This window comes from Phalacrocorax carbo, chromosome 3, assembly GCF_963921805.1.
Source record: "Phalacrocorax carbo chromosome 3, bPhaCar2.1, whole genome shotgun sequence".
Taxonomy (NCBI): domain Eukaryota; kingdom Metazoa; phylum Chordata; class Aves; order Suliformes; family Phalacrocoracidae; genus Phalacrocorax; species Phalacrocorax carbo.
In genome coordinates, this window is record NC_087515.1 from 85,271,388 (window position 1) to 85,295,920 (window position 24,533).

General features: G+C 40.3%; 1 protein-coding gene across 2 annotated transcripts in view; it reads right to left on the minus strand.

The window, feature by feature from the left end:
- Nucleotides 1-662: 662 nt before the first annotated feature.
- The window catches only part of FHL5 (four and a half LIM domains 5), a 29,314-nt gene continuing 5,443 nt past the window's right edge, over nt 663-24,533 (minus strand). The window contains exons 2-7 of one of the 2 annotated variants that reach the window (XM_064447601.1): nt 24,395-24,515; nt 13,429-13,610; nt 11,086-11,260; nt 6,042-6,211; nt 3,746-3,932; nt 663-2,513 (exon numbers count right to left, since the gene is read on the minus strand). In XM_064447601.1, the coding sequence (XP_064303671.1) occupies nt 2,362-2,513; nt 3,746-3,932; nt 6,042-6,211; nt 11,086-11,260; nt 13,429-13,610; nt 24,395-24,515 (987 nt within the window). In that variant the 3' untranslated portion in view covers nt 663-2,361. Of the gene's footprint in view, nt 2,514-3,745; nt 3,933-6,041; nt 6,212-11,085; nt 11,261-13,428; nt 13,611-24,318; nt 24,516-24,533 lie in introns of those variants that run through there. The other variant, XM_064447603.1, reaches the window with a different exon arrangement.

The following is a 24,533-nucleotide window of genomic DNA, read 5'->3' on the forward strand; positions in this document are numbered from 1 at the left end:
GATTTGACTGTAGAGTATTTGCTGTATTTACTGCAGGAGAAATAAATAATTCAGTTGGTATTTCTAAAAATATAATTAGTTGATGAGTCAGAGAAGAATTTAATTTTCCTAAATGTTAACACTTGAAGATTGGGATTATCGTGATCAGTGTGTCTGACCTGTGACTCTGTCATGTCTTGGGACTCTGCCCAGTAGTTCTTGTGTCAGTTTGTAATTAAGCTGGAAGATTGTTCAGACAAGACTGAATAAAGGGCCCAAACCACATTCTTGCAATCTGCTGAATGTTATTTCACACAACACAAACAAAAGGTACACCCCACAGACAAGCCTGCATCTGGTGATTCATCATTTCATTTAAAAATTGAAGACAATTAACATTTACTAATGGGCTAATTTTTGATAACTCTGTGCACATTTTAAGAACATCATACATAAATGTGAACCACCGTATGAGTGTGTGTATATATATATTTAAGGCAATGAAACCTATTTCTATTTATGGGAATCCAAGTCTTACTAAGAACCTGTATCAGCCATGTGAAATGTGAAAATAGAAAAGGAGGCAGCTGGGATAAAATGAAAAGGCATAAACTCATCAAACTCCAGACTGCAATAAAAGCTTCCATGAAAGAAGAAACTCAAAACCAAAAATGAACACGATGTAGAGCAAAAGATCAATATTTTATTGACTGGAAAACAGACCGCTATGTACTTGTTGGTCAGTCATTATCCATATTGATTTTGTGCCACCACAGTTCAGCTCTGGCTTAGCTATGCACACATATTCTTTTTTGGGGGGGGTTTCTTTGTTTTTGTTTTTTTTTCTCTTTTTTGTCATTTTTCTACCTAAAGTACTAGTTGGCTTCAGTATGAATAGTCTGCTCAAGTCAGCCAAATAACACCATGCACTTAAGGTCAGAGTCTAAAGGAGACCGTATGACTTAACATCTTTAAGGACTAAAACAGTGCTGAGTGGTGCAGAATCTGCCATCCTTAATATCACTGCACTGTTCACAACAGCCTGGTACAGACACTGTAACATGAATCAGGCCATTGTAACATATAGCGTGGAAGAAGTAAGAAGAGAAATGCTTGTAACTCAGCTCTAGATTACCTTTAATAATAGACACTTGAGTGCTGAAGCTCAAGCAAGCAGATACAACCTTCTCAAAGCCCACTAGAAACTAATAGAACTACAAGTGAGGACTTCCTAGCTTGCAATGACAACATTACCAATTCTTGACAGAATATTGGCAAATGCATGTGGCACATGACAAAATGAATCGGGTATTGGTTCTCAAGAGCTTATAGCCTGCTATAGACAAGCAGGCATTTACAAGTAAAGGGATGGAACATGGATCAAAGACCTGGCAGGGTGGAAACGGTAAGGCTATTAACAGTGTTTTTATTGCTGGCAAATGTGCTCTGAGAGGAGGAAAGTGCAAGGTTAAAGGGACAAATACGAGTTGGCTTTTGTTTCTGCTAATAAAAAAAAATAGATTTTTATGCATGTATATGAAGGTCTAGTGAAGACAATAGAGACAGAGTCTTAAAGTATAGTAGCTATGGGAAAGAGTACATTAGCACTATCCTATCTTGGGCAATCATTCCCTGTTACAGTAGCTCAAAATACAGGTTTATTTATGTTCTAAAGCAGTTATGCCTGAAAAATTAAGTACAGTTAACCAATTTTGGGAAAGGATCTGTCACGCAGATTTTTTGATGACTAAAGACCGCGTTTCTGAGGAGCAATCTCACTAAGGGGAGGAAAATTACCTTTTTTCCCTTTATCTGGCCCTGGAATGGGCCTCTCCAACTCAGTGGCCCTCTGTGTAAAAGTAGTCCTTCCTCCCACTTTCTGCCTGCTTTGTCAGCAGCTTTTTTGCCCAAAGTATGGAGGAAGTTGATATTTACAAGTTGTTCTCATCAACCTTATGATCCAATAGAAAAACGCATGTGCCCAGCTTTCCACACCAAGGTCTGCACCTGTGAAGCCGTGCTAATGCCTCATCATTAGTCATATGCCATGCAGAATTTTCACAATCTTCCTTGGTTCATGGGAGATGAAGTGTAAATTTTTAAGCGTCTAACAGCAGAGTGCAGTGTGTTACAAGGAGAAACATGCTGTAGTTAGGTTTAAAATATATGCAAATCTTTTCTGCATTATTTTCTTAGCCAGTATGGGGCTGTTTAAATCTTTTTTACAGGCAGTTGAGAACTATGATAGAATTAAACTGCTGTTGGAAAGTTACTTGAATGACTAAATAACTGTTATACCTTTTAGATAATTTTCTTACTGCAGAGTAATGAAGTACATGGTTACAGAGCGAGCATAATGCATTTGTACAGCTCTCCACAGAACTACGAAGCAGAGCCACATTCATGACAAAGGACATCATCCTGCCAAGTGAGGAATCCTTGGCCCACCAGCGAGACAGAGCATTTTGCACAGTTAAAGCATTCCCCGTGCCACTGGCGCTCTTCAAAAGAGATAAATTTGGCACCTCCGAGAGCTGAAAGAGATTATGAGAAAGAAGACGTGAGTCCAGTATTTCTGGACGTGGTTCAGATTGTTTTCTGATGTGAGATCAGGTTATCATTCATACAGCAAACAAACAAATGAACAGAAATCCATAGTCTGAAATATCCTTTGTTGGCTGAATTGAAAAAAAAAACACTTTAAAATTAAATGCATGAAATTAAATATGTGAGAAATATTTTAAACAAAGCCGCAAGTCGCTTGTTTTCATATCCCATTATGAACTCTGAACAGAATGGGTTAATCAGAATGTCCATTCAGGTTTGCTGATCTTCTTAACAAACTCTTACAAAAATTATTTGCAGTGTGTTGATACATATAGTTTCTATACAACACTGAGTGAAATTTAATTATTTCTACCTAAGTTTCTTCAGGATGGAGTCTTTTGTAAAACACCAGATCATGGAGTTCCTAGCACGAGTATGTGGAATAAAACATTGGTGTTTCGTTGGGGTTTTTTTGTTGTTGTTGTTCTTGTTTGGTGGTGGGTTTTTTGTTTGTTTTTGTGGTTTTGTGGTTTTCTGTTTTGTAAAAGAGTGCCCATTTGGTTGGGTATTCATAGTTTTGTTTGTCCACTTACATATGCAGCATGCACCTGTAAGAAGACCTCTTCAATAGCTGAGTTCACACATAATAGAATTACAATGTGGAACACCAGCAAATGCTTTCAGAAAACTTCAGCTATCATAGACTAGTGACCTATATGTCTAATTATAAATCACCTAAGTACACAAAGATGCACACAGTAGAGCTTTGTTGTGCTTGGCAAGTTTTCTAATTTGACAGGTATGCCTCACCAGCAGGCAGTTAATTTGTGTCCAATTTGATCATATTTGCACTTACAAACAAAGCTGAAGAAATTACAGACATGAGGGATTTGTGTGCGCTCTCCTGGGAAGAGCTAAAAAGTGCCTTTTCATATATTCTTAAGGACGAATTTTAGGGCAGAAAGCACTAAATCCAGCAATGGAGGAATTCTTTTTGGCACATAAAAAAGCTCCTCAGCAGTCAGGGAACACATGTGATCAGCATGTCCTAGCACGACACATTACATGTGATGGAGAGAAGGTCCCTTTAGTAGTTAACTCCCTCAGTCCTTCATTATGCTGGGACTGGTTTTAATGCTGTTTTCTAAAGTAAAGGTCTGATTTGAGAGAAGCCTGATGGTTCATGGGTGCCTGGGCCCTTCTAGAAGATGAGACTCACCTGTGATAGGTTTCCTGCAGGCAGCACACTTCTTAGCGTACAGTTTGCTGAAACAGTCTACACAGTATGGATATTCATCTTTGGAAATAAACCTTTGTCCAGACAGCTGGGTTTTACAGCCAGCACACACAAAACATTCTTTGTGCCAAGGCTGGTCGTGGTAGGTCACTCCCCCAGAAGTTATTACCTAGTGTATTAACAAAAAGGACAGAGCAATGAAACAAAGATGTGAATCTTGAAGTATTATCCAGTTCTTCTCAAGTTATTCCACTTGTTTTCACTCTTCCCATATGGATAAGAGAAGAGAGTGTGGTCACGTCAACTGTTTTTCATCTGGAATATCAACTTGACTAACTGCAGTTGAGCTGAACATGCCACTGGTTTGTTATTCTGTTTTCTATCCTAGGATAACCTTATGATTTATAATAAACAGGTTAGCTTGGTATGATTTTTTTCTGTTACATAAGCGAATTAAGGCCTAGCATCAGGCATGCTCCCAGAAGAGCAATTCTCAGTGATCGACTGTGAATGAGAGAACCAATGCTGAGATCATGGCTAATCTCCAACTGGAACTGGCATTTTGCTGTCTCACAACTGAAAGAGTATTTTAAATAGGAAGAAAAGAGACAGTAAAGAAGCAGAAGTGAGACAGAAAGGAGATATACACCGCCAAAAGAAGAAAATGGTGTTTATCAGTGTCATCAAACTTCATATTCCCTGCAACTCACTCACAGCTCTTCACTGGTTATTTCTGAAGAGGGAAATTTCCAGTTGTTCTATGGCTTCCATATGCATAGTAAAGAGCTGGTTTCATGGAAGCTGTGAGACACTGTATAGAGAAATTTCTGAAGAGGTAAAGAAGAGCTGTAAGATAGTGTTTCTACTGTCAAATCACATGCACACAGTGAATGAATGGATGAATGAATGAATATAGTTGGCACATGAGAAAAAGTTGGAGAATCTTAATTAAATAAAAAGAGTGGCACCATCAAATTTCCCTAGGGAATACAGTTTCAGAGAAATAAAGAATAATACTGGGTAACGTCAGACAGTAAAAAAAAGATTAAATCATTCCTGATCCCCTTAGCATTCCAGTATTGGGCTACTTCTAACTCTCATTTGCTTTTTCCATTAAAATCTCAAAATCTCTGGCACAAAATTCAAGAATCCAGTTTGGCAATTTAACCTCTTTGGGTTCAATTCTTATTTATGGGAACAGATGCAAATTTAAGTAGTAAAATTGTTTTAGCTACTATGTAGGGGGACTCTTGGCATTCCTAGTTTTAAGAAGTAAATTATTATTATTTCACATAAATGCTCAAAGCCTCTAATAAACATAGAGCAGAATTACTGTATTTGCCATGTGATTATTTAAGGCAAATTAAAGGCTAGATTTAAACACATGGGAATATATAAAAGTACTTTCTAAAGTTTAACTACTGAAGAACAAAATAGGCAGCAGATTTTTCTTAAATTGAAAGCTTTGTTAGGGGTAGAGGTTTACATATAAACAGCTTTAGAAATCATAAGTTATTTGATGAAGTGAAAAAAAAATAATTACTTCCAGACTGATACAGGTACTAAAGAATAAGATAAATTCTGCCATAAAAAGAAGCTTAAAGGTTTCCCTAGAGAACAGTTTCACACTAGAATAGTGTGATATTTTGAGTATTTTTATCAATCAGAGACAATTTTAAAATGTGAGAAAACAAGTCAGGGATGAATTGATTTATTTGTATTCAGGGAAAAAAAAAAGAAAACCTCATTTGAAAACAAGCTTTCTGGTACCCACAGGGGAAGCATCATGTATTGAAACACTAGGACTCTTGACTAGTATTATCACAACTGAATATTACTCAATCTGATTATTGCCTGATACATTTCAAGACAAAAACAGGCCAGACTCTGAATGCTTTGCTCAGCTTAAGTGGCTTATTATGCATATGAATATACCTGAAAATGTTGGAAAGGAAGGCATATTTATTAAGGCAAAATCAGATATTACCAGGAAAGAAGGTTTTGATATAATTTTTAGTGAAATTTAAACCTTTGTTAAAAAGTGCAAACAAAGAAACCCCAAAGTGTCTGTTTTGGTCTATACATTTATTTCAAGGAAGGCTTATATTAACGTTAACTAGAAGGAGACGGCAGACACTGTTGCGTTTAACTTTCAGCATCCAACACCAATACCAGTGCTCCTACTCTTAGTTCACCAGACTTTTTATATGATCCAGCCCCTTCGCCCATGAGCAATATCGCCTCATTAGGCCAATTTTCCCACTGTACATTTAATTACCTTTTTGCAGGAGTAGCAATGGTGAGCAAATTGCTTCTCAAAACAGGGCACGCAGTAATTCTCATTGCCTTTGGTGATCAATGGTTTTGTTCCCAATGGCTGCCGGCAATACTGGCAAACGAAACAGGATTCGTGCCAGGAACTTCCCTTAAATTCCATTTTACGGGAACCTGCAAAAACCCAAAGTGAACAATCCCCCGCATATAGCCTTGTAGCGTAAGTTTCAAATGTTGGGAAGACTCTTGTTTTTAATCTTCTATCTCAGTATTGTATTACCCACAAAAGCACTTATCCTCAATTTAGTAGAGTTTCTAAGTGTACACTTGAAATTTCAAGAATGCATTCAGCACCTGGCAAAAGATGTGCTAAGTTGCCTAAACTGTGATATTTAGAGTCTGTCCTTACATGAATCTTTTAGGGTTACTTCTCTGTGATACACTTCAGTTGCTCAGAGCTTCTCTCAGGCCAGCCGGCTCAGTGATGGTGTTCAGGTACACAGCACTTTTATAAATTAAAAATTAATTTGTTGGATGTTTAGTACATCTACTAATGTTCTGTCTTTTGTCTTCCTCGAACTACGGCTCCTTCACTTATAAATGCATTATTTATCTTATTCAGCTTCAGCTGGCAATTTTTTTTTAAAGTAAATACATTTTCTGTGATAAAGCGCACTACACTCTCTCTTCTTGTAGCTCATCATTTCCATCCTAGATCAACAGTTCTTCCTATCATGTTTAACTAGTTGGTTTTGATGCAGTGCAAGGACAGATGCAAGCCTAAAAGAAAATCACTCAGTTAAATGTCTGTCAAAGAAGTTTCAGAACTCAGCTCTGTGTACAGGTGCCCTGTACAACTTAATGTAGATTTGTAAGTCTAACATGCACATATATCTGAGAACAATTTTTCCAGTGACTCTCCACTGTAACGTCCTCCCCTGCTGGTTGCATCAGACTGCAAAGAGAGGTGCCAGGTGCTTTACCATCTTTCCACACAAAGAAAATTGCTGACGTAACTGATTAATCCCACAATACCTGTTTCCTGGACTGTGGGGCTAGTGGAAAGAGAAACTACTGGTTGAGTTTCAGCATAAAACCTTTGCAGCTTCCTCCCAGTGATCAGAAGGCTGACTTCACTGTCTTTGTCTACTGGGTCTTTTCAACACAGAGTAGGCAAGCTGATGACAAAGAAGTTAATGATTTAGAAACAGGTTGGTATCCCCATGCCACTTCAGTTCTCTGTTCGCGCTGTTATTCCTACCCTTGGCACTTGCTGCAAGGATTTAGTCTACTAGGCTCTGGGGCAAAATCTGCATGGTGGCTATACACCAGAGGATAATAATGCAAACCCCACCATATTCTGGTGCTCTTCTTATCACATCTAGTAAGGCGTGCCTATTAGAGAACATTTTTAAACTAAATCAGATCTAAAGAGTATGTCATCCTTAAACTGAACACAGTTATATTGCTACAACATTTGTTTCCATTAATACAGCTTTTACCTGTAATGAAAAGGAAATAGACTGTAGAAGTACATAGCTGCATCAATGTTACTATTGAGAAGGATCACAGCTCAGCCCGAGAGCACCTGAAGAGCAGCAAAAAGGAATTCCAGCCACACCAGCCAGTAAGTCAGCTTCACCAGGGGCCCAACATAAATGCCTCTATACAAATACATGTAGAATGAGGAATAAAAAAGAGGACTGAGAGACATGCCTGTGCCTGCAGGGCTGTGATCTTATTGGCATCACAGAGACGTGGTGGGGTGGCTCCTATGGCTGGAGGGTTGGAATGGAAGGACACAGGCTCTTTAGGAAAGACAGCCAGGAAAGACAAGGAGGCGGGGTCATCCTCTATGCCAATGACCAGCTGGAGCACATGGAGTTCTGCCTGGGGATGGATGAGGAGCCGAGAAAGAGCTTATGGGTCAAGATTAAAAGGAGGGCAGGGACAAGTGACATTATAGTGGGGGTCTGCTACAGGCTACCTGGCCAGGAAGACGGAGTGGATGAGGCCCTCTACAGACAGATAGGAGCAGCCTCACATTCACAAGCCCTGGTCCTCATGGGGGACTTCAATCACCTCAATATCTGTTGGACGGACAACACAGAAGGGCATAAGCAATCCAGATGTTCCTGGAATGTGTTGATGGTAACTTCCTGCTCCAAGTGTTAGAGGAGCCAACAAGGAGAGGTGCTATGCTGGACCTTGTTCTCAGCAACAAGGAGGGGCTGGTGGGGAATGTGAAGCTTAAGGGCAACCTTGGCTGCAGTGACCATGAAATGGTGGAGTTCAAGATCCCTAGGGCAGCAAGGAGGTCACACAGCAAGCTCACTACCCTGGCCTTCAGGAGAGCAGACTTTGGCCTCTTCAGGGATCTGCATGGTGGAGTACCATGGGATCAAGCCCTGGAGGGAAGACAGGCCCAAGGAAGCTGGTTAATATTCAAGGATGACCTCCTCCAAGCTCAGGAGCAATGCACCCCGACAAAGAGGAAGTCAGGCAGAAGTGCCAGGAGGCCTGCATGGATGAACAAGGTGCTCGTGGACAAACTCAAACACAAAAAGGAAGCCTACAGAGGGTGGAAGCAAGGACAGGTAGCCTGGGAGGAATACAGAGAAATTGTCTGAGCAGCCAGGGATCAGCTTAGGAAAGCTAAAGCCCTGATAGAACGAAATCTGGCCAGGGACATCAAGGGCAACAAGAAAAGCTTCTGTAGGTACATCAGTGATAAATGGAAAACTAGGGGAAACGTGAGCCCTCTCCAGAAGGAAACAGGAGACCTGGTTACCTGGCACATGGAGAAGGCTGAGGAGGTACTCAATGACCTTTTTTGCCACAGTCTTCACCAGCAAGTGCTCAAGCCACACCGCTGAATTCACAGAAGGCAAAGGGAGGGACTGGGAGAATGAAGAACCGCCCACTGTAGGAGAAGACCTGGTTTGAGACCTTCTAAGGAACCTGAAGGTGCACAAGTCTGTGGGACCTGATGAGATGCACCTGCGGGTCCTGAGGGAACTGGTGGATGAAGTTGTTCAGCCACTACCTATCATATGTGAGAAGCCGTGGCAGTCTGGTGAAAATCCCACTGACTGGAAAAGGGGAATCATAATGCCCATTTTCAAGAAGGGGAAAAAGAAGACCCAGGGAACTACAGTCCAGTCAGTCTCACCTCTGTGCCTGTCAAGACCGTGGAGCAGATTCTGTGGAAGCTATGCTAAGGCACATGAAAAATAAGGACGTGACTGGGGAAGTTCAACAGGGCCAAGTGCAAGGTCCTGCACATGGGTCAGGGCAATCCCAAGCACAAACACAGGCTGTGTGGAGAATGGATTGAGAACAGCCCTGAGGAGAAGGACTTGGGGGTGTTGGTTGATGAAGAGCTCAGCATGACCCAACAATGTGTGCTTGCAGCCCGGAAAGACAACTGTATCCTGGGCTGCATCAAAAGAAGCGTGGCCAGCAGGTTGAGGGAAGTGATTTTCTCCCTCTGCTCTTGTGTGACCCCATCTGGAATGATGCATTCAGCTCTGGGGCCCCCAACATAAGAAGGACATAGACTTGTTGGAGCAGTCTAGAGGAGGGCCACAAAAATGATCAGATTAGTTGGAGCACCACTCCTGTGAAGACAGGCTGAGAGTGTTGGGGTTGTCCAGCCTGGAGAAGAGAAGGCTGTGGGGAGACCATATAGCAGCCTTTGAGTAGCTGAAGGGGGCCTACAAGAAAGCTGGAGAGGGACTTCTTACAAGGGCATGGAGTGATAGGACAAGGAGTAAGGGTTTAAACTGAGAGTAGATTTAGATTAGCTATAAGGAAGAAATTCTTCACTATGAAGGTGGTGAGGCACAGGAACAGAGAAGTTGTGGCTGCTCCATCCCTGGCAGTGCTGAAGGCCAGGCTGGATGGGGCTTTGAGTAACCAGTCTAGTGGAAAGTATCGCTGCCCATGGCAGGGGAGTTGGAACTAGATGATCTTTAAGGTCCCTTCTAGTTGAAACCATTCTATGATTCTAGAAATGCTATAGGTTAAACACAACATCAGTAACCTAGTATTTATACTAAGACAATAATTCTAGACAGCCCAGACCTTATTGTTTAGCATAAGATCTACTAAGAAATAAAATTCCTATGTCACTGCCAAATTTACTGATGTTCTTGGCCAAAGGTTCCCAAACTAGTAGTCATGATGCCATGGTGGATAGTTTGCAGCTGGTATTTGGAGTTACACATGTGATCCATAAAAAGGTTCAAGCACTGAGGGTTCACTGTTCGAAAAGTTAGGGACCCGCTTTCCTAAGCAAGCTCCTTAATTTTACCATAGACAGTGCTGTGGCTTCTCTTAGATGCCTCTGAAGAGGCAGCTTTTAGGCAATCTCTGTGCTGTATGAGTCCTACTGTGTTGGTAGCAATGAAAGGCCTAGAGGATGTCCTAATTGACACGATTAAAAGCTGAGAAGCAGTTTAGTGGAAAGTGCAGAATTTTCAAGGTTGTCAATGGCAGGAAATAAATCTAATGTAAGCATAAATGTATTTGTATTCTTTTTAGTACAAATGCTGATAGTGATTTGAACACAGAATGTCATGTTTTGACACTTTAAACAAAAAATATTTCTGAGTGAAAGAAATGGTATAAAGAACATGAGCTCAAGGTCTGGTCGATGTGACAAACGAAAATGCAGATGTATTGTCTAATCTGGCCCTCCTGCTAATGATTGCTCTGTTTGTCTACATACACTCGCAGTGGGATATGGTTCCTAAGAACTGCAACAGAATCAAAGACTCAACATGTACACGTTCTACCCTATCTTGAACTCTAATGTTCTTTATAAGGATTCATAAGCTCTAGGTAGGATTCATAAGTCAGTGCTAGGCCAGAGGTATCTGCCTGCCGTCTCCTCACTGCTGGAAGGAGTATCCTACACACAAAGGAGAAGCAGCCACCTGAAAGCTGTTCTGAAAGTCAAGGCCCCTGTAGCTCAGTTATTTAAGGATGCAGACATAATTAAAAATGCAGATCCATTATTCACAGAAGGGTCCCTGTTGTCTTACCAGGCATAATGGTCTTCTGGCAGTGGAAACACTTAGATGAATACTCATCAGAGTAGCATTCAGTACACAGCAAGAGCTCGTCTTTGGCAGCAAATGGTTTCTCCACCAGTGAGCGACTGCATTTGGCACACTTGAAGCACCTCTCATGCCAGTGGCGGCCTTTGTAGGCCAGATCCTTGGAGAAAGTAAGAAAATAAGACTTTTTTTTTTACAGTTTTTATCCCTCAGCTCCTCCCAGAAATAAAGTGAAAAATGGAGAGCATTGCAACGGGGACTGGAAGAGATGACACGTGCATCCGATGGGAGGTGTGCTCAGAGGTGACATAACTATTCAGTGTCACTGCGTAAGGATATTTTGTAGATCTCTTGTAGAGGCCATTAGGAGCTGCCTTGGTCAGGCAATAGTCCTTCCTTATGTAATATCAGAGATATGTTTTTATTGGAAGAACCATTTTATATTTTGCAGTTGGCCTTTAAGGGGAAAGAGATGATCAACATTTTTAATGTGCACAGGCCACCTGACAAGAAGTGCATTCTTTTCAGACTTTGAAGCGAACTTCATGTATTTTTTAATGTTACTACTTTTTCTTCCAGCAGACACTACATAACAGTGAAGAAGGATCATGTTATTGCAGAAAACAAGCAATTAAAATCTCATTGAGAACAAAATGATTCATAGGAAGATTATTAAAAAATCATTGCTTTTGTTTACACCTAATATAACTCCTCCTAAAAACTTTGCAGAAAAATGTTTTTTTAAGACTCAGCAGGCTTAGGGGATGAGAAAGCTAACAGTGTATGTACGAGACCTCCACTAGGAATTCAAAAAAGATCAAACAGCAGATTTTATTTTTCCAAGGTTAAAAAAACAAGGGAAAAATGCACCACCAACTCCCTTCCCCCCCTTAAAAAATAAACCAGACCCTTCCAGGACTCCTTTATAAGAAAGAAGCACAAAAGGAAACAAATTCAGTATAATTTTTTCTCCCTTGTCAGATCCCCACCCTTTAAAATGCTAAAAATGAAATACATACCATGCTTCATTTCAGGAAGTGCTGAGCGCTTACCACTTTCATCTGTGTTAGTTAGCACTCTAAACTTTTTAGAAAATAGGCTATCTATCCAGAGCATCCTGAGGCAAAGACTGGGTAAGAAGGAGAGGCAGAGGGCCAAGACCTAGCAGCATGGCAGAGTTGGGACAACCATTTGTAGATCTCTGTGGGCCACTTTTCTATTGGACTCTGGCCTGCTGCAGTCCCTTCTTGTTACTCCTGCTTTTTTCTCCCAGTTTTTCCAGCCACTCAGTCCAAATACATGACTTTTTGTTAATGATCTTTGACATCGATAGTCCTAACACTTAATTTTCCATTTTAGAAGTGGAATTAGTGAGCTCAGAGCACATGTTCTCCAGGTCACCCTGACTGGAGCTACGTGTACAAGTTTGCTGTTGAAAAATCCTGATGAGTGTTTGAGAAGAGTCTTCACCCAAGTCAGCAATTTCCTTGGATGGTTCCTTTATAGCACTGAGCTGTATTGAGACAATGAGCTTTGAAAACCATGAAGTGCTTTAGCTAGGGAGGACTCCTGAGGGGCTTAGTGTAATAACTTTCTGACCTTTTGTTTCAAAAGAACATAAGCAAAGCGAGCATGGGTAGAAGGTGAGAACTACATACTGAACTTGGCAAAACAAAGACATTTTGACAGGCTTTATGTGGACTTAAAATTCAAAGTCAAGTGTAGAGACTGTAAAACACTGCCACTAAAATGTCATCTATAAGATGAGCAAGGTAAGCATGGAATTATGTTAAAATTAAAATAGACTTCATTTCCAAAAGACAGAGGGAATACTATAAAAATCATAAACATGGTTTCCTTTCAGGTTGACATCTGCATGTCAAGCCTTTACCTACAGTAAAAGTAATTTATCTAATACTCAAAATACTCTTTTCAATGCATGTATCTCAGAAATTCCAGTTTCATTCAACCTGTTCTACTGAATTACACCAGCACCCTACCATCACTTAAGCACTGTGCGGTCCCTGGAGCTAGTGAGTGACTGGAGGTGAAGCATGGAGTCCACTTGCAGTCCACACATTCGCCACAGTATTGATATACATTTGATGTATACATATGTGCAGATTTCCTAATCTTTGGCCCCAAAGCTTCCCTATTATGGGAAAATCGCACTGTTTCTCTCCACTGTGCATGGATGTACAATGGCTGTGCTTAGGTCTCTTCACCAGCACAGGGACATGCAAAGGGTCAGATACAGAATCTGCCATTAGAGAAATGGGATTTGTGTGTAATTTAGCAAAGAACAAGAAGTGAAAGCTAAATCTTTACCTTGGAATCACACTCAATAGGTTGCTTGCACTCTTCACAGGGGTTGGCAAACAGCCTGTCATAACATGTAACACAATAAGCGTTTTCTTCTCTTAATGCGTACTTCCTTCCACGAAGAGACTGCAGGCAGTAATGACAGTCTGTGTGATTGCTGGTCATTCTGGCTGGATTCTCTATGTGGTCTGGAAAGATGGAAAAATCATGTAATTCAGTGGATGACCATTTGTTTGCACAAATAACACATAATGCTGCTTTACCTGTGAAAGTTAAGACAGGTGCTTCTTAGTCATTTGCAGTGCCCTGGACTTCTAATGCTGTGCTGTTCCATAATAAAATGGTAGTCTTTAACAACATACACTATGTATTGTGTTACCTACATAATGGGCAGCAAGAAGGCTACTTCAGCTTAATTTAATGGTATTGACACTGATAGGTCAGTTACCTAAAAATGAAGCCATCCTCACATTCTTTATGTACAAATACTGACATTATAAGCATTATGTACTGGATTGTGAGGCATGATTTATCCAGAAATCAGGGAATGGAGATAGAAGCTATAGTTCAAAAATTAAACCAACTGCAGAGTTAAAAGGTCAAAGAGAAGTGGCAAGCACTTTGTAGCGTGTTCCTGGCTTTCTTTTGCCATTCCTATCTTTCTGCTCATTCCTTCCTTTTCAAAATACCCCCACCTCTACCTGACTGAACAGATGGAAGACGAAACTCCAAGATATATGGCTGGTTTTGCATAATCCCAGCTGTGCTGTTAGCATTTGGTAGCAATGTAAGGTGACACAAATACCCCTGGATAGCAAAATATAAAGAGAAATAAACTACATCATAACTCAAACAAAATCATAACTCAAAGTAAGTTTCCTGTGTTGTTATTGGAAAAGATTGTCTTTTCTTACATATTTCTGTATTGCCAGGTTCCACGATGGCAGTGCCAGAATACTGTGAGATAGATTACATTTCTGTGCCAGACAAGTGCAGGAAATACCACAAACCTATTGAGAGCCAATTTATGAGTTTCCCATCCTTCAGTTTTCCAGGCTAAAGAGGCTTGGATAAGGATCCAAACCTCAGCTGCTTATAGATCGGCAATGCTGAATGTTTTAAGGATTGTGGAGTTGAAGACTTATTTCTGTCTTCTTGTTGCTGGTTGGATCATCAGCACTTTGCTAAAATTGGATCTTGATTCCTGGGAATGAAGGAAGAAGAATCCAGAAAGTTCCCAGTGAAGCAAACCCAGAAACATCTGCTGGACTCATTGGATTCATTAAACTCCTTGAGTGTCACTGCAGTCAGTGCCAGCAATCATAAATTTTAAAGGAATTGAGAACAACCAGGGAAGGCCTCCTAAAATATTTACATATCAGTGACTTTTGGCAGCTGAAACCTTTGCACTTTGAAAAACAGTGCAAATAGTTTATCTTAACCAGATGCAAAGCTTGAAAGTAAGGAAGCGGAGCATATGAAGAACAAGCTTCGAGGGAGTACTTGCCGTCACAGAGCTTACATCCAGTCCATTTAGAACTACTCCCTCATACTTCTTTTCATACACTCACTGCCTGTGTCATAACTATGGTTCAGTTTTAAAAAGGTATTTCATCTTTTTCTGGGTTTCTGTTTTGTGAGATGTAATCCAGTATGATTGTCTGAACTATGAGAAAGAACAATTACTGCAGGTCTCCACTGGCACCAATGCATAAAGTCAGGCATTTGTTAATCTATTCCTGAAGGGAGAGTAGTAAGACAGTGAAAAGGGAGCAGGGAGGGAGGCTATAATGCTTATCTTAGACCCAAAGTAATGACTTGATGGTTTGGCACAAGCTATGGAAAACTTGTTCCTGTAAATTGAAAATCTTTTGAGTTGAATTGATTTACTGTATTTCTGACTGCCCTAAATCTTTGTGCTAGCCAAGACAGTGTGTAGTAAGGAAGTCAAATAATCTGTAACTTAAATCAGTTGGAAACATGCTTGCTGAAAAATATTACAGCTGTGTTTTATACGATATCCTTGGAATAATAGTATAACAGGGCTTGAATCTGAACTTCCTTTTCCTTAAGATCAGAGATTTGAATGTGAAACGAATAAGCCCATGTATATGAGAAAATGACATCCATCAGCTTGTACATTTACACATCATGACATATAAAACCAGACACAGAGCATTAATTCAGTGCATGATCACTACATAGACATCACCAAAATCAAGGTTAAATTTTGCTCATTTTCTGTATTGGGGAGCTGTATAAATTGGTGGCTAGGGAGACAATGAAGGAGTGTTTGTGAATAACGGGGCTCCATAGTCAAGGTCACAGGACAAGCTTGAAATGGGTTTCAGAGGAATTTTAATTCCTTTTTCTGTGGGAGTTAGAGTTATTAACTGCCTCTGAGGATAACCCTGAGCAGACTACCTTTCTGATTTCCTCACTGCTGAATCAGTATCCCAGTTTCCCAACACAGTTTTGTCTCAGCCTAAAAGTGGTGACAGAAAATTCCTAACAGGGAATGCATGAAGAGCTTATCTGTTACTTATAGTGCTTTTTGCTGTACAAAGCTCACCAACAAATAGCTTCAGATATCTGCAGATACATCTCTTACATCTCTGTTTTTTCATTCTGATGGATAGCGATAGGTTTTTAAGTTACTGAAAACTTTGCATACCCAACAATTTTCAAAAAGTGGTTTTCTTAGGTTTTTGTTGTTGGTTTTTGTGTTTTTTTTTTTCCTTCCCAGGAAGCCGATCTGTTCCAGGAAGCCTGGGTTATATACACATACAAGACCTGCTATTGTAATACTCCAGAACTTCTGAATTTGAAATGTAGTTATCTTCATAAAAACCTATATGGATATGGGAACAAACTGCCATTACTCCTGTTTTACAAATGACAGTGGTTGCTTGAGAACATGAAAAGAGTACACCCAAGATCACAGTCGAAGTCTGGGGGTGTCCTTGCACTGCTACTCCAGTGAAGTGCTCCAGTCACCCAAGGCTTTGTTTTAGAAAATGTCTTCAGAATTTGACCGTGATTATATAAAACCATATTTGGGAATGAAGCAATGATGGTATGAAAAAGTATGATGAGTTTGCAAACCTTTTGGCAAAGGTCTAGGAAACCTTTGTGAACTACTTTTACTGTTAGACACTGCAACAAAAAAAGTGAATCTCATCTCCCCTATCACCACTTACCCTTGCTCCAATAAATAAGTAATGGTACAAGCACCACGTAGTTAAGTAGAATGTTTTTCTTGTGCTTTGATCCTAATCTCTAGAGAAATATGTTTACTTTAAGTTTGCTGGAAGCTAGACTTTGTGTTTTGAAGGTCAGTTAAGAAATCTCTGGAGGTCCGATGCTATTCAGTCTCATGGAATGAAACGCTGACTCCAGCATTCCAGCTCCTAACTCATGTCCTAGGCACAGGGAAAGACTGCGATGTCTTCACTCCTTGGGAAAAGAGGATTTTATCTAAATTGGAACAAACCTAAATACCACTGATTCTTATGTATCCGGTAGGCATAGATACGTGATACCACTTGCAGTGTTAGAATATTCCAAGGGGGAGCAGAGATACTGCCAAAGATGCGAGGATATTGCAACTGGAGTCCCTGGGGTCGGATCTGAGAATGCAGCAGTCTCATGGTATGAATTATAAAGCAGACAAAAATAAAACAACAGAGCTGGCTAGTCTGCCTGCTGCTCCAGCAGATTAAGATAGAATTTAGCGACAACAAATTAGGAGAGGGACTTTCTGTAGAGCCAAATGGTTTGCTGTAAGATGCAGAGCACTAGAAGACTTCCAGCAAAGAAAGCCATAAGAAAATGGTTGTGAAGTTGTAAAACCTGACAAATGTGAAACCATCATGAAAGGAATGCTTGTTTTCTCACTGTAGATATAAAGCACAGCCACAATGTTAATATGCCTCTTAATAGTTTATCTTGATATTTTCTATAAACGTATGTTAATCTCCCTTAGGTTATATAAATATAAAAAGCCCAGAAACATTAATCCTACTTAGATGGGAATGAATATACATAGGCATGTAGGTATATACATATGTGTGAAAATATTGTACCTTTTGCTTTACAGCAATTCTAATTCCCAATCTAAATAAGCCTGACATTGAACTGCATCATCTTTTTCCTTAAGAACATATAAGGAACGGAACAAGGCTCTTTATTAGGGAGGCATAAAGGAAGAAAAATGATGGCAAAATAAATCATTGCAACAACACCAAAGGATAAGAAAAACGAATTGATCTGAGGGGAACACCCCTGCAAGCCATCCCAGACACCTGCCTATTTTCAGTTAAGTACTTTTATTTTTTTTTAATCTTGGAACTTGGTTTTGCATGAATTTGCTAATTTCATTTTCCCTATTTTTTTTTTTTTGCGAGACCTGCTGAGCAATTAATCACATACATTTGCAAAATACATTAGTGACTGAAGGTTACAACTGCATTGTAAAGCTAACATTATTATAAGGAAAAATTTATAACAATATCATTATTTTATAAGTAAAAGTTTCTAACAAGGTTCTACAAGGAAATATTTCCTCATTTCAGAGATCACAGTTTCTTGATTTCTCTAGTTGGCTTCTACCCCCCAGAAATCTGTTATTTTGTTATTGCGACTACACCTAATAAAAGCCCCGACCCACCAAGAAAAATTAACTCATGAGACAGTTAAATGTATTCTGTATTCTCAAAATACTGGCAATACCCTTGCTTTGTTGTTTCCCTCATTTAGAGTAACTGCACTTTTCCCAGTGATACAGAATCACAGAATGGTTGGCGTTGGAAGGGACCTCTGGAGATCATCTCATCCAACGCCCTCTGCTTGAGCAGAGACACCTAGAGCAGGGGGCACAGGACAGCCTCCAGGCAGGTTTTGAATGTCTCCAGGGAAGGAGACTCCACAGCCTCTCTGGGCAGCCTGTGCCACTGCTCTGGCACTCGTGCAGAAAACAATATTTTTTTCTCATATTGGGGTGGAACTGCCTGTGTTCCAACTTGTGCCCATTGCCCCTTGTCCTGTCCTTGGGCACCACTGAAAAGAGTCCAGTCCCATCCTCCTGACATCCACCCTTCAGATATTTATAGGTATTTATGAAATCCCCCCATAGTCTTGTCTTCTCCAGGCTGAACAAACCCAGGTCTCTCAGCCTTTCCTCATAAGGGAGGTGCTCCAGACCCCTGATCATCTTGGTAGCTCTCCACTGGACTTGCTCAAGCAGTTCCACATCCTTAAGTACCTTTAAGTTATGCTTGAGTGTTTAAGGATACTAGAATTTTTCCTTTTCTAAAAATGGCTCAAGAGGCAATAGGAACCAAGAGCACCTATTGCAGATGAAGTTAAAACAAGAATCTACAAAAAAGTAGAGACACAGGTGTTAACTTCGGACAAGCTGTTTTATCTCCGTGGCACAGCACAGTAATACAAAGTCAGGTCTGGGAGCATGTGACTGGGTGCAGAGCTCTCACTGACGAACTTCTTTAAGCAGCCAGGAAGGATGCCAGCTGGGACTGGGCTGTAAGAATACGACTATATGGCTTCAAGCTTGACGAATGACCTGGTTTTGGTGGACTGTCTATGCAAAGCAGCCTGTTTAGAGGCTGATCTGATAACTGCACCGCACTGCATTGTACTGTGTTTGCACACCCCACAACCATGAGCAAGAAGGGCAAGAGCTCTGGCTTAACATTCCAGGAGCATTCCAGGAATTCTGTTTCGCCTTAATTGGCATTGCTGTCTGCTTTGTTTACACCATGTAAACTCAAATGTTGCTGTAGCCATCTAAACTCTTCCTCTACCCCCAGTAGAGCAGAGTTTGCTACCTACCTGAGCTTGAATCAGTATCAATTCAAGTCTCTCCCAAGCTATTACCCAGGAACACAAAACCTTTTCATCTGCTCAGGTTCCTGGGTGCTGTCAATACCTTCACACAAAGCAGTATATGAAAAAAGTAGGGTTAATGTTATGGCTTAGCTAATTTCTTTTATTTTTCTGAAATCATTCTTACCCCCATTTTTTATAGGTTTTCACATAGTCTGGTACAGTCAAAAATTTTCTTCTGTCTTCATTATGGAGCTCATTCCTTTCTGACTACTGTCAGATTTATAGAATCCGATGAACCCATGAATTATTTCAACTGTGTATTGGTGTACTTTTTCATGTAAAATCCTGGCTGCATTCTCAGTCATACTGCGTACATTCAACCACAAACCAGGTTAGAGAATTGCATCTGGTACAAATGGGCCATGCGAAAACGTATATCCGAATAAGCATGTGTTCGATTGCCCTGGGCAATCTGCTTTAGGTGATCCTGTTTAAGCAGGGGTTTGGCCTAGATGCTCTCTGTTGGTCCTGTGCTACCTCAACCATTCTGTGATGGACAACAGAAAGGTTTATCACTGTTAAATCATAAAAGATGGAGGGTGAAAGAGTCCACAACCCCTCAGTATTCCCTTACGGGCATTCGAGCAGGAGTGGGGTCATTCCCATAACAACAAAACAGGCCTCCTGTAGATGTCTCACTGTGAGTTCCCACCTAAGCTAGACATGCGTGCAGTCTAAACACATGAGAAATGCTATTGCTTTCAGCTGTAATATTTACGTACTTGAAGCTGAATGCATACTTTAGAGCTTTGCTGCCTATATCCTTGGAGCACGGATTTTGAAAGATATTTTCAGAGATAACAAAAAAGTGGGATTTAAAAATATATCTAAGCAATTATGTTCTTCATTACAATTAATTTAAATGTTTCCTAATATTTCAGATCTGGTAAGCATAATCTCTAAATCCGTCTCAACTGAAATACATTCAGTGGAATTGCACAACGTTGGTTACAGAGGAAAGAGCAAAGGAAACTAGTGACTCCAGATAATTTCTGTCAAAGAAAAAACCAGTTTCAGTAGATTCAGCATTTCCACAGGGAAAAAATAATTTCCAACGTTCTCAAGTGAAATTGAGATAGACACATGTTATTTTCTGCGTTGTCACTGAGTGTGAAAAGTGATCAACATGTCCTTTGTCAACCAGCCTGATACTCAGCTATGAGTACTGCCCAAAGCTGGGCCTTTTCTGATGGAAAGGAGTTCGTGGCTTGTCTGTGGTATCTGGTTTACTGCAGTAAAGAAGATTTTATTTTTGTTTTTGCAGGCTGGTGCAAGTCAAAACTCTTTTTCCTCACAGACCATTTTAAACATTAAGCTGGTGTTAATTGTTACAGACCAGGCTACAGAAGAGATCTGAAGGTCTGGATGCCTTCAATAATCCTGGTTATTTCAGTGACTTGGCTCAGAAGGAAAAGTGGTCAGAGCTCTGCTCCACCGCTCAGCCCCTGCCCTGTACAGAACAATGAGGAATAAAGAAGTGTCTGGGGCACTGACACCTACAATAAATATACTCTATACCAGAATTCAGCAGGGAAAGGAGATCTAAAAATCATTTTGCAATGACATAAAGATTGTGCTAAGGACCATTAATATAACTCTACATATCTTTTTTTTTTACCCTCAGTTCAGCAGGCAAAACTGTCCTAAGGAAGATGCAAGAAACGCTACAAAGTAGGATAGGCAACAACCTCCTCATGGGGAAAGTTTCCTAATCCCTTTTAGAGGATTAAATTCATGCTCTGAAACTTGAGCGCTTATAAGCTTCCAAAACTAACATAATAAAAAAAGGAGTTATTGCATCAGGGTATTTTTGGAAGAAAAAGGAGTTTTGCACTAAGCTTGATCCAAAATATTGTAATGCTTTTATTTTTTTAAATTTTGATGTATTTTAATAGAAAATATTTGTGAGTTAAAAAAACCCCACTTCATCAAAAGTTTCAATTTGTTTTAGAAAAGTAGGATTCAAAAAAGTGAAATTTGACTGAAAAATATTGGTCAAAAAATGGGTCTTAAACTCTCAACATAAAAATTTGTAGTAAACATTTAAATTTTATTTTTTTATGTAAAGTTAAAAATTTCATTTGAAGAAGCAATTTTATAGCTAACTGTTTATTCTAGGAAAAAAAGATGTGAATCTGAGTTAGAGTGATCTCATTTTAATAGAAGAAATTTGGTAGCAGAAGGATATTTATGTCGGGTTACAGTTTTTTCAACTAAAATAGTGGGAGCGTAGGGAATAAAATGCTGTACTTGCATGGAAATGTTAATGTATTTTCCTTCTATCAACCTACAACCTAGCAAGTATTAAATGGCTTTGAAAGAGAAAAGGAAACATTAAATAATTGGGACTGAACCTGTCAGGATGAGAATCGATCACTGAGGTCACAGCTCATCTCTGGCAATGAATACAAAGTCTCCCCTACCACTCTTTCTGCCTGGCTTTTCCAGTTCCCTTTCCTCCCTGCACCCTCGGGAGGCAGGAATCCCCTAATCACAGAAAATACTTTTGATATTTTAAGTCATGGAAAATACTTTAAAACGTGATTAAATAAAAAGAAGAATAAAGTTATAAAAGAAGACGTGCTGAGCCCTGATCTGAGACTTTTACCAGTGAGTTCATCCTCAGTGTGCAAATCAGAGCAGCACTTCTGAGCGATCTCCACTAGGACAGCGTCTGAGCATCTGGATCCTGATTCCCCTCCACACAATGTACTAAAGTCAAGAAGCTTGCACAGCTGAGCAGAAGTCCACCAAGGAAACAGCAGCACCTGAGCAATACACTAACACCACCAGGCAGGAACGCAGCTACCTGAAAGCAAAACAAGCTTGCCTTTGGGACTGAAAGCTTTCCTGGGGAAAACAATAGCAATAGGAAAGTATGCCTGTGATAGAGCGGGGAGTGAAGTGCTCACAGGCCATGAAACGAAACAGCCTTGCCACTAACAAGAGGTAACAGAGCTTCAATAGGCAACACTGATGCTGACTGCAATCTTTAAGAGCTTAATAAAAAATAGGTCATTTCTTGTCTTTGCAGATGCACCAACTGCAGAGACTGGATTTCCCCCACCCTTACACTTCAATTCAGGGACAGAAAGGTGGATGAAGAGCACTCTGTCTTGTAAGAATGGGTACCGCACATGAAATAAAATCCTTTTAAAAAAAAATAACTACAACTGACTATGCAGTACAACTTTTTCTAGCCAGGTGCTTTAAAAGTCTGTGACCTACTTTACAACTGCTTTAAGAAATAAAATGAGCAATAAGAAAAAGATGAGCAGCAACAATGTTAGCAGCAAGCTAAAATTGGAAAGAATTTTCATTACCCTATTTAAAAAAAAAAGACTTCCTTCCCCCAAAAGCAAACATAAAAACCCCCAAGTGGTAATAAAGTGTCTGCTGCAGTGGCACAGCCTTTTTCTTTTCTCTCCCAACTGCTCTGTGGCAACCTGACCGAGTTTTCCTAGGGGAAAAATAAACTGAGCTGCAGCACTTCCGTAATAAAAATATGACACCTTATCAAAATGAACCAAATCTAAAGATTTCTAATCTCAGCCCTGTTAAAAGATTGTCATGAGCTAGGTGGCATTAGGACTTAGGAAAAGCAAAGCCAATCCAAGGAGTATTGGTATGTAAGGTCCCTACTTCAGTTATCATTGTTCGCAGGTGTTTAGATTTTTAGGCCCAACGAACAGCCAGTTTTGCTGCTTGCAGAGTGCCATCGGTCTTAGCTGCCACCTCCTTACCGAACTTTTCATTGAGAACTGAGATGACGTGGTTCTGCAGACAAACCCTGGACTGCTTATTACATCCACAGGAATCATAGTTTGTGAAGCCAGTGCTACGTTCAGTCTAAGAAATGCTGGCAACTGCTAATGTAGCATATATACCCTCTCTTCACATTAGATGTGAGCTGTCTAGGGTGGCCATTGCTGTGTCAGTCTCCTTTTCATGCGGAGGAACTCCATGACGTACCTCCATGGACCTTCCCAAGGGAAAGAAGCCTTCAGGATGGGCAGTCCTAAGGGGCAGGATCAAACAGAGAAGGAATGGCCAGAAACATCGAGTAGAACCAATAACAGCCTGATCTCAAAGCAAGGACTACCTACACACTCTGGATTTTTACCAACGATTAATACAGTAGGTATTGCTACAACACCTAGCAGTAATGATCCTTTGCAGTTGCAATCTCTGTGGACTACAAGGATCCAATCATAACACAGCCTTATTAAAATACATATGCATATATTGCATTTGCTAGGTGGACAGACCTGAAAGGTCGAATCTGGTGGAGAAAACCTGAAAGATGTGGTATTCCTTGTATTCTACTGCTTTTCCAATAATGAACTGTACATATACAATATAACAGAGACGGAGGGTGAGAAAGGTTTCCAGGAAAGTGTACAACAACCACCCAACATGAGAATACACTGTGGGTGGTCTCAGGCAGGCTTACTGAACTTCCTTCTGCTCCCCACTAAGTGTTACATGAATGCCTGTGTTGCCTTCTCTTAGAACAGGACCCCAGGAACACTTGCATATGTATGTAAACTATATGCCCCTGAATAATTTCACTCAATGGGAGTGAAACTCATCATCCATTCAACTCATGGATGTCAAATTAGGCGATTTAGTATTTTCTGGATTACGTTTGTAACTCTGCATGTTGGGGTTGATGTCCTCATATTGCGGAGCACTAGGCACAATTCACTTAGAAATTCTCAACGTCTGCACCGAAGTTGCAGGAACAAACTGGTAAAATTTGGCTTTCTGTGCATTTCAGTAAAGATCTGGAATTACAGCAGGGTGATTTTTTTCCTTTTATTCTCTGCCCTGAATTTGTTTTGGACATACTGTAAAGCTGGAAAACCTTATCAGTTTAACTATGCAGGTGCATCAAGGGCAGGCTGATGGTCTTTGGGCTGGAGGAAAAAAAAGGTAAAGTATTCAGATATACACATTCTTTTATTAAGTATTCACTGTCATACGCACATTCATAGTCTATATTCACTGTTGATAGTAAACCAGCACATCTTATTCCAACACAGCAAAAGGATATATGACTCACAATGTAAGAAGTTCTTGAAGAGAGCTGACAACAGGACTTCTGAAGGCAGTGAACCCCTTTTGGAGCAGGGCTGATGGGAGAAAGGGCAGGAAGCGGAGGTGTTCAGCTTCTTGTTCGTCCTCTACCAGGGAGGAAAATA